The sequence below is a fragment of the Coenobita brevimanus genome, chromosome 6 (assembly GCF_032717465.1).
Source record: "Coenobita brevimanus isolate Jiangsu-jjx chromosome 6, ASM3271746v2, whole genome shotgun sequence".
In the NCBI taxonomy this organism is placed as follows: domain Eukaryota; kingdom Metazoa; phylum Arthropoda; class Malacostraca; order Decapoda; family Coenobitidae; genus Coenobita; species Coenobita brevimanus.
Genome location: NC_136959.1, coordinates 2878258 through 2889259, shown reverse-complemented (window position 1 = coordinate 2889259; position 11002 = coordinate 2878258). Strand labels below are relative to the sequence as shown.

Sequence of the window (11002 nt, the reverse complement as noted above, 5' to 3'; positions counted from 1 at the left end):
TGTTTATCTGTATTTTCATTATTTTGTCTTTTTATCTCGATTTTTCCATTGTTGTTTCTGCTGGCTATCCATTTGTACTCTTTTTTTTTTTTTTTTTTTTCTCTCCTCATTCCACACCATATCTTTTCCATTTTGTTGTCTGTTGTATATTTTTGACCAATATCTCTCTATTTCTGTTTTGATATTTTCTTTTTCTAACTCTTCTCCATTTTCATTATATATCTTTAATTCCCTTTCTTCATTTCCTTTTTTCTTTCTTAATTAATTATATTTTCCCATAATTTTTTGCTTCTATTTTCTCCTTGAGTTATTTCTTTTGTTATTTTTACTTCATAAATGCTTATGGCCTCTTTTATTTCTAGCTGGACCTTTTTCTTTTGTTCATGATATAAAACTTTATTCCTCTCTTTTTCTTCTTGTGTTTTAGCGTTCCTTGTAAGTCTTTTGTAGTACTTTCGCTTTTTTATTCCCTCTCTAATACTTTTATTCATCCAAGGTTATTCTTTTATTTGTCCAGTCTTATCTATCCTCCTCCTATATTTTGCTTTAAGGTTTTTGTCAGCACTGTCTTTGATTATTTTATTCAACTTTTCCATATTAATTATGACCTGTGTTTGTATTCTCTGTTCTATTTCCTTCATATACTCCATAACTTTTCCTCCATCTGTTTTGTGGTAGGTAATATCTTCCCACCCTTTTTTCTTATAATTTTTATTCGATCTCCCCTTAATCTTAAGTTTTATTTGTATTAAATTATGGTCTGATAGATCAAATATTTCTTCAAGTTGTGAGAGTGGCCCAGTTCTGCCAGATGAAAACAAACTAACTATATTTGGCCATGTACTGAGCTGAAAGGGGTTAGGGATCTTTGTTTAACTTACTGTAGCAGGTGAATACTCTATTTTAAGGGCATGAAATTGCCATCTCACCATTTTGAATGCTGACACGTGACATCAGCTTAACACTATGGTGCTAGTCAGGAAGAAAGGCTATGAAAACGATGGAGAGCTGTTGCATTGTCTTTCAGCCACTGAACCACACACACACACACACACACAGAAGACATAATAGTGAAAGGGCATATAATAATTACAAACAGGCAAGAAACGATTATACAAGAATAAGGAGGGAAGCCCAAAAACAGTTTGAGGAGGATCTATCTATCTATCTATTTATAACCCGACGCCCTAATCCCGCAAAGGGTGACTGCAGACAAAACGCCTCCAAGTCGCTCTGTCACCCACCATTTGACTACCCTCCCCCCAACTCAACCCCCCCCCCTCCTTCATATACTTCTCAACTCCATCTCTCCACCTCATCCTCGGTCTACCTCTCCCTCTCCCTCCCTCCACCTCACCTACATACACCCTCTTAGTCAGTCTTTCATTCAACCGAAGCTATTTTACAGCTACATCAGAAGCAGAACCAAGGTAAAAGATAAAATACAATCCATTACGGACAAGGGAATCACCTATACACAAGAGAAGGATATTTGTGAAGCACTAAACAAGAATTTCCAATCAGTTTTTACAGAGGAAAAAAAATTTGAGAAGGATTATGTGGAGCATGCATGCCCATACATACTACCAGATATACAAATATCAGAAAAAGTAATACAGGAGGAGCTAAGTAAATTAGACAAGGGAAAAAGCAAATGGTCCTGATGAAATTTCATTTTGGGTGGTAAGTGAATGTGCAAAGGAGTTGGGTAAACCATTATTTTTAATTTTCAAGAAATCCTTGAGTCAAGGTAAACTACCTGATATTTGGAAGAAAGCAAACATTGTTCCCGTATTCAAGAAAGGGAATAGACAAAATCCACTCAACTACCGGTACCGACCAGTATCACTAACCAGTGTTGTAAGGAAGGTATTAGAAAAGCTTATAAGAAAAGCTGGGATAAATCATCTAGAAGAACACAATATGATAACAGAAAGACAGTTTGGTTTCAGAAAAGGAAAATCATGTGTTACTAATCTGTTGAGCTACTGTGACAGAATAATAGACACATTACAGGAAAGAGAAGGATGGGTGGACAGTATCTATGGTATTTAGATTTCAAGAAAGCATTTGACACAGTACCACACCAAAGACTTAATATGGAAACTGTACCATCAAGGAGGAATTCGAGGCAAACTGTATTGTTGGATGCAAGATTTTCTCATAAAAAGAGAAATGAGAACAATACTAAGGGGAAATTACTCATCATGGAAAGAAGTGACTAGTGGAGTACCACAGGGCTCAGTGCTGGCACCAATCATGTTTTTAGTGTATATGAATGATATAGACTAACGCTGAAAATGAAAGCTATCTAAATATGTTTACAGATGATGCAAAAATACAAAGGAGAATTATTAACACAGACTCCTGTAAAGAGCTACAAGAAGAATTAATAAACTTCATGAATGGAGTAATACATGGCAAATTTGGAATTCAGTGTGGACAAGTGTCATGTAATCAAGCTTGGTAAAAGTGGTAAAAGACCTGATTGGGATTATGAGTTAGGAAATAAAACCCTACACACATCACAAAGAGAGAAGGATCTAGGTGTGATTATCAATAACAGACTATCTCCGGCTGACCACATCAGTGAGAAGGTAAGGAACATGTATACACTGGTTGCAAATATGAGAATAGCATTCACATACATAAATGAAGACATGCTAAGAAAGATAATAACATCATTCATCGGCCAACCCTGGAGTATGCATCAGTAGTCTGGAGTCCTCATCTCAAAAAACACATAGACAAGATTGAAAAAGTTCAAAGGGCCGCTACAAGATGGGTACCAAGCTTAAGGGATCTAAGCTACGAAGAAAGACTTAATAAACTGAATCTTCCAACACTACAGGAGAGAAGGAAAAGAGGTGACATGATTATGCTATATAAATGCATATCAGGGAAGGAGAAAATACACATAAATGATTACTTAACCCATGGGGAAGCATCAGCTAGAGGACACTGCAAAAAACTGCATAAGAAGAGAGGTGATAAAGACGTAAGGAAATTTAGTTTCCCAAATAGAGCAATTGATCAGTGGAATGCACAACCGAATGAAATAGTGTGCCAAAAAATTCACAAATTTAAGGATATGTACGATAAATATGGTTCAAGACACGGAACAGTACGAGCTTGACTCATTCCTGTAAAGATACAATTAGGTAAGAACAATTAGGTAAGGTAAGAACAAACACACATGAAGACTCTCAAGACATCATAGTGCACTGAATTAAGAGGCTAATAACAGTAATTAATCCGTACAGGTATATATGTATTTTATGTTTCTACGTACAGTAATCCCTCTAATATCCGAACGCCCAATATCCGAACATCCCCACTAACCGGACATAATCCTCCTGGGATCCAATATTCCCAAAATGGGCCAAAAACTGCAAAAAATTCGAAAAAAATCTGACTTTTTTCCCTCCCATAATTTGAAATTCCCGCCTGGCGCCAAACAGCTGTTACACCATGGTCCCTTCACCCCTTCCTTCCTCCCCCTCCCCCCTCCCCTGTCAGGTTGCCATTTGGTATTTTTCATTACCAAGTGTGAGCCAATTTGGTAATGAAAAATTCGTTTGGTAATGCATTAGAATAATGCATTACCAAATGGATTTTTCACATGTATGAGGATACACAGGATGGAGATGGTGGATTGTTTGCTCTCTCTGATTAATCTGCTACCCTACATAGTGTGAAAATAATCAACATGTTGTTAGTTATAAGGAGAGTGATTACATGTATTTCCACTTGTATATATAATTAGTGAAGAATATATGCTAGCTTTACGAATTTGGTAATGAAAAGTTATATTTGACAATGAAAGTTGAGGAGATTGGTAATGTGGCTGTTGCGATCTGGCAACTCTGTTACCCCACCAACATCAACAGTCACAGCTTAACTCCGATGGAGAGCAGATACTCATAACAGTGCAAGCCACAGGTGCTTGTTTTTTGTGAATAAACAGTGAATAAACTGCAATACCTTGCCACTAGAACACACAGGAATTTACAGTGTTGTGCAGTGTTAAGAAATTACAATTTAGAGTGCAGAGGATTAACTGTGGACTGCAAACTGGCGGTTCAAACCAGTCCAAGACCAAGGGACTTGTAAGTACCCAGAATGTTTAATATTGTATAAACTCACCTCTAAAACCTCATTTTATGGTTCTTTTGCTTTTATTTCAGTCTTTTATGTACCTTATTGGTGTGATTTGGGTCTTAAATAGGTGCTATGCATGTCCAGAGGGAGTTGTATAGGTGTTTTTCAGAGTTAGGGTCCGTAAGTACTAGTCCATAAGCTGGGGCCCAATATCCGGACAGGACCACTATCCGGACCTGCCTATGGCTCTATTGATCCGGATATTGGAGGGGTTACTGTATCTATTTAACTGGGTCTATTTATTTATATATTTATTTTTCAGTGGAATGACCCGTAGGCATGAGATACGTTTTCAAGATTTTGCGTAACTTCAGTTTCATCCTCATCCTACTGCTTCTGATGGCAATCGGTGAGTTGGGTTTGGGTATTTAGTAAACAGCTGTTCCTTAGCTATTTATTCAGTACATAACACCTCAGTATCCTTGTAGCATCATCATCTGTGGTTTAATTTATCCTTTTCCATCTGCGTCTTTTGATATTGCCTTAACACTTCTGTAGCCATTCTTTCACCAGATCATACCTAGTTATCCTGAAGCGCCAGTTCTAAAGGCATCTCAGTACTGGTACTACTACTACTACTACTACTACTAATGCAGTTCAAGTGGTGGGAGTTCGCAAACCTATTGTCATATTCACAAAACATTGTGACTAGTTTGCGTATGCTTATTTTTTACTTTCACTATTACGAGTGCCACACACTTCATAAAGAAACCACCGAAAAACAGAGCAAGGAATAAACCAAAATGAAAGCTATGTAAACTTTATGTATCGTGGAAATTAGACAAAAATCGTTTATAACTACAACCCATAAACATCCAGTATCTGCCCACAATACAATTGATTTGATTTGATTTGAAATATTGTTGTAAATGTATACTTGTTGCCTCTCTTCCTCTCGTCACGCGATTTTTTTTTTTCTTTTCATCTGGTTCGAGTGTCAAAATACATCCTGGAGATGCTGGGCTATGAATTTCTGTCCTGGTACATCCTAAACTGCAATGTAAGTTCCTGTGGGGGAGATGGACGTGCAGCAACCTCTAAAAATTCCTCGTGACGTGATGTATCCGAGCGATTTTGGCGTGGATGGAAGGCTGGTTAATGGTGTTCGTTTGTCATAATGTGTTCTGGTGATGTTAAGCCCTGAATGTCTGCCTGGAAACATCGGAAGTGTAAGTAGTAGTAGTAGTAGCAAATAATGACGATGATGATCACGATGCAAGTAGTGGTAGTAAATGATAGTGATGATTATGATCTCTTACAGGGCTGGGCTACACCTTAACCGGGCAGGGTGGTAGGCTGGATGTAGGATGGCTGCTAACACGACTATCGCCACACTTTTGGGCAGCACTTGGCATTGGTCTGTCTGTCGGCCTCGCTGGGCTGGGGGTTTCTGTGTGAGTAGGGAGGGAATCTGTATATCTGTCAATTTACCTGTCTAACTTTATTTATGTATATTTATCAGTCTGGCTGTCTATCTACTCGCACCACGCTTTTGCGCTGCTCACGACAATCCTCTGTCTATCAGTTTGTCAGTCAGTCTTCTTTGTATCTGTCTGTCTGTCTGTCAGTCTGGCAGTCTACCTGTCTGTCTGCCTATCTACATGTCTGTATCTATTTCTGTCTATAAGTCTATACTATCTTTGTATATGTGTCTGTGTATTCATCTGTCAGTCTATATATTAGTAAGTCTGTGTATTATCCGTCGATCTTTGTCTACCCAGTTACGTGTCTGTCTGTCTGTCATTCTATCTTGTGTCTCTATCAGGACTGTCACCACACTTGGGCCACCCTTGCAACACGTGAGACGTTTATCTGTAGGATTTGGTACAACACAAATCTTGAAAAACAGGTTGGGACATCAAGTGATAATTTGAGTTGTATGACAGAGGTGTATTTCACAACATATGTCTGTCTACCTGTCTGTCTATTGCCAGATGCCTTTAATCCTGCAAGGGGTGGTCATATACAGATCACCTCCACGTTTACCTGTCTTGTCATTTGGCTGCCCTCTCTCCAGCTCATACATTCCTCCTCTCATGTACCTCCACTCCATGTCTCCATCTCATCCATGGTCTCCCCCTGTTTCTCTTCTCCCCCTTCACTTCACTCACATACACTGTTTTAGTCACAGTATAGTGTTAAGCTGCTGCTACAACGCAGCATTCAGAATGGAGAGATAGCAGTATTAGGCCAAGTTAGAGTGAGAAGATTATAACACCATATGGTACTGATAATCTGTTGCTATAGTTTAGCTTTCAGGATGGAGAGAGAGCAATTTTAGGCCAAGTTAGAGTGCAAAGAGTATACAGTACATAGCCTAGCAGTGTAACTAACCTAATCTAACTCCACAGAGGGTTGTACTTGACTAGCATTAGCAATTTCAGGTTAAGTTAGAGTGACAGTCTACCCAACACAGTAACAAACCTAAGTAACTCCACAGAGGGATGTTCGTGACCGGTGTCAGCATCCTGGGGGTAAGCGTGAAAAAGCCAAACGCTGGTAGCCGGAGTCTTATTTCCATCCTTCTGTGCGAGGCATTTGCTGTGTATGGACTCATCACTGCCGTTGTACTTGGAGACATGCTCAAGGTATGTCATATTTGAACTTGGAGAAAATAAGAGACTGTCTAGGAGAGTATGTGGGTGAGTTTTTTTTTTTATGATAGCAAGAAGGAAGCAAAGGCCAAAAGCCCGCAAATTGTTCTTTCTGAGGGGGAAAAAAAAAAAAAAAAAAGACGAGGGAGCCAAATTCAAGCTCCGATCATTTCGAGATGCCTGGACACTGTATTTGAAAGACTGGAGATCATAGCTAGCCGGAAATACAGACAGAGGGAGATAGTTCCAGAGTTTACCTGTTGCATAAATGAAGGACTGGGAGTAATGGTTAACTCTTGAATTAGAGAGTTGGACTGAAAAGGGATGAGAGTTTGCTGCTAGACGGGTGCTACGCGCCATCCTGCAGGTGGAGGGATGCAAGCAGACAGTGCAGAGGAGCGGTTACCATTAAAGTAGCGATAGAAAAGAGATAAAGATGCAGCAGTGCGGCGAAGAGACAGAGGTTGAAGGGAGCCAGTAAGAGGAGGAGAGTTAATGAGATGGAAAAGGCTTTGACTCCACCCTATTGAGAAGAGCTGTATGTGGGGAGCCTCTCCACGCATAAGAGTTGTATTCTACACAGGGGCAGATAAAACCCGTGTATAAAGTCAACAACTGTGCAGGGGTAAAGAAGGAATGAAGTCGGCTTAGCACACCTTATCTCTTGGGAGCAGATTTTACAAGATATGTAATATGATCTTTCCAAGTCATGTCCCGAGTGAATGAAACCCCAAGCATGTTCAAGGATGATGCAGGATTATGGTGAATATTATTAAACATTAGCGGGTACTCCTGTGGAAGCTATTGTCGGGTTGATAGGTGTAAGAACTGAGTCTCGAGTTGATAGGTGTAAGAACTGAGTCTCGGGTTGATAGGTGTAAGAACTGAGTCTTTGATGCATTAAAAACAACAAGATTATGTTTATCCCAGTCACAGATACGAGCCAAGTCAGACATTAGATGTGCCATAGCCTCATCCCTTCTTTGTTGAAGTAACTGCTGAGATGGACGTTGCAGGAACCGAATGGGTAGGTGAAGGGTGGAGTCATCAGCGTACGAGTGAATAGGGTTAGATAGGTCACTGATGAATAAAAGGAAGACAGTTGGTGATAGGAAAGAGCCCTGAGGAGCACCATTGTTGACAAATCTAGAAGAACGATGGTCGTCTACAGCAGCGGCTATAGCATGACCAGAAAGGAAGCTATAGATAAAGGCACAGGTAGAAGGAGAGAAACAGTAAGAGGGCAGTTTGGAAATTAAAGATTTACGCCAGACTTGATCGAAAGGTGATATGCAGTTTCATCATTACCATCATAAGAGCAGATCAGCTGAAGGTATCTGTGACCTATTTGAGCTGGGAGAGAAAGACTGACTAGAAGAGTGTATGTGAGCTAGTGAGACAGTGTTGAGAGGTGTGTGAATGGTTGTGGTGTGAGGTAAAGGAAAGGCAGCTTGATGGTGAAGCAAGTAAGGGGGGAGACAGATTTGCGGATGTAGGCAACCGGTGTTCTATATAAAAATAATGGAAAAAGATAAACTAATAAACTGTGTGGCTGAGGGGGAAGGGGTGATCAAAGATGAGCTCAAGGGATGGGATGGTGTGAGTTGGAAGGAGGACAACATGATGATGGAAGGTGAGATGGAGCATTGTATGCAACTGTTGTGTTTTGTGAAAAGGGGATTAATCCCCGAGATAGACCTTATCAGATCATATAGCCCTGCTAGGGTTACAGAAGAGCACTACCCCTCGCAGCACAGCAGCCACAGGGCGGGGCGCGAACTTGCAACCTCACGATTTCGAGCCCGACACCCTACCACTGAGCTACCGCGCTCCCGTGTGTTTTGTGAAAAAAATGGACAATGAGTCTGACTAGGAGAATGTATGTGAGTGAGGTGGTATACATTCTTATCAGTTGGCTTAACCTCCCTCACTCTGATAACGTATTTTATATTCTGGTATTGATGGTTCCTTAGCCTTTACCATTCTTTTACTGTGCCTGCGCTCCTCTCTTCCTATTTCTCCCATCTTTCCTGTCACTTCTTATTGCTTTTCTTTCCCTTACAGGTGGCTTTACATCGAGTGACAAGCCAAATGGTTTCATGTAAGCCAAGAAACCATTTGCAACGCTGGGTGGTAACCATATAACCAGAACATACGTGCTCCCTACGTGTCAGCAAGTGGGTTGGTGGAGGGTTAGTGCCCCTTCCCGTAAAACAAATAACTCAAAGTCAAATGACCACCCCTTACGGGGTTATGGCGTCTGGCAATAGATAGATAGATAGATGGTACCGTAGTCAGTTTGGTTGTCCCCAGCATGTATGTGTCCGTTCTGTGTGGGTATTCGTCTCAGTACCACAGCCAGCCACCTCAGCCAAGCAGACCTAGTGTGATAGGTTAGGTTTGGTTAGGTTAGGTTGGGATAAGAAACATAATTTTGGCTGGGAAACACATTAGCATATTATCGAGAAGAGCCTATGGTTAGTTTTGAAACGACAGGGCGAGCGTCGTTCCTGGCTGAGGGTTGCCCAGAACGGAAATATGCTACCCGCCATACACTTGCTTTGCCTGTTAGCCAGTTACCTTCCCAATGTATATATAGCCATATGCCTTAATCCTGTAACGAGCCTTCTTGTTGGCCTGTCCTCTACCATTCGGCTGCACTAACGCCATGTCGCACCCTTCTCTTTCGTATATCTCTCCTCTCCATCCCTCCATCTCATCCTTGGTCTCCATCCAATGATAGATAATTATGAAGCACGTATGTGTAGAAAGAAGTGCTAGTGCGGTACCTTCAGAATTCTAGAGACTTGGTTGGTGAGTGATTGATGAGTTGTCCTTTTCATTGGGCATGCCATTGATTAGTTCTTCCCCTATCATTGTTTTTTCTGTGCTTTCTGGACTCTACCTCAGCCCATCATTAGGTAGGAAAGGAGGTTTGGATGATGATGATAATGATGATGAAAAAGAAAGGAAATGGAGTCCATCATCTTTTCTTCATTTTGCAGGATTTTTCAGCAGAGAAGGCCCGTACAGATCGCAGACTCTTCGAGGCACATATGTTCTCCAGTTATGTAATGTTTGCCGCTGGTCTGACTACTGGGCTCACTAATATGGTGTGTGCTGTGTGTTTAGGAATGCTTGGTAAGTGCTGTAAGTAGATGGATGAATCGATAGGTAGATGGATACAAATATATTGACAATGATTGATAGACAGATGGATGAACAGATTCAATGACAATGATATACAGTAACACTATATTTAAGTGTGGTTGATAAGAGCCCAGTGGTGTTACTGTGGCCCATTCATTCAACTGGACAGACTTTAGTTAGTTTTTCTGGCTCTCAGGACCATACCTCACTCAGTCCTAGTGTGGGAAAACAGGTGTACATGATGATGATATTATACAATCTTCTGTATTATCAGGTTCTTCTGTTGCCCTGGCTACTGCTACAGATGAATCTGCCCTCAACCGCACCCTCATTGTGGAGGTCTTCAGCTCTTCCCTCGGACTCTACGGACTTCTTCTTAGCTTCTACATGGTGAGATATTCGGCATGGTTTGCTTTGCACTGGTGAGACAGTGGGTCATAGGACTGTATTCTAGGTGACTTAGGAAGCTGCACAACACCTCATCCTCATTAATATAATCTGCATATTGCATCACAGCATTCTCTTACATCAACCCAGACCTCCTTTCCCACTCCTGTGTGGGAGGAAGCAGGGTCATGAGAGCCAGGAAAAAGAATAAACTTGTAACCAGAGTTTGCCAAATTGTTTATGTCACACTCCCATTCATTCATTGTTTAAGCCTCTGAAATCTTGGCTAATTACATCATTTAATACAATGGATACTGAGGTGTAACATGCAGCATAAATTGCTATAGAAACAGTGTTACTTAATCTCCTACCCTGGGAGTAGGGGGGTTTCAAGAATACTCCCCCAGTATCCCTGCTTGTCGTACGAGGCGACTAAAAGGGTTGGTGGTGGGTTAGTGCCCCACCCCGTAAAAAGAACTAACTAAACAAGCGAATAAAGCGCCTGAGACCAGGACGGACCATACGTTGACGACTTAGGAACGGACAAAGGACATTCTGAGGGTGGGAACATGGAATGTGAGAGGAGTGAATGATGAAGTGAAAGAGAGAGATTGTTCAGATGCTTGAGGATGCAAGAGTGGATATATGTGGATTGACTGAAACTAAATGGAAAGGTGAAGGGTGAAAGAATGGGAATATGGTTTAGGTAT

The 11002-nt window shown here is 40.9% G+C and overlaps 1 protein-coding gene across 1 annotated transcript; it reads left to right on the top strand.

Moving 5' to 3' along the window:
• The first annotated feature begins 4440 nt into the window (after positions 1-4440).
• Positions 4441-10484, top strand: LOC145399548 (V-type proton ATPase 21 kDa proteolipid subunit c''-like). The gene is made up of 6 exons (XM_080272147.1): positions 4441-4510; positions 5423-5555; positions 6602-6749; positions 9761-9896; positions 10180-10295; positions 10422-10484. Exons 1-6 carry the CDS (start codon positions 4441-4443, stop codon positions 10482-10484), a joined length of 666 nt encoding a protein of 221 aa, XP_080128273.1.
• Positions 10485-11002: the final 518 nt, after the last annotated feature.

Coding starts and splice junctions, on each gene's coding strand:
- LOC145399548 (XM_080272147.1), top strand. CDS start 4,441: ATGAGATACGTTTTCAAGATTTTGCGTAACTTCAGTTTCATCCTCATC. Junction 6,750..9,760: donor TACTTGGAGACATGCTCAAG/GTATGTCATATT, acceptor TTCATTTTGCAG/GATTTTTCAGCAGAGAAGGC. Junction 9,897..10,179: donor TGTGTGTTTAGGAATGCTTG/GTAAGTGCTGTA, acceptor CTGTATTATCAG/GTTCTTCTGTTGCCCTGGCT.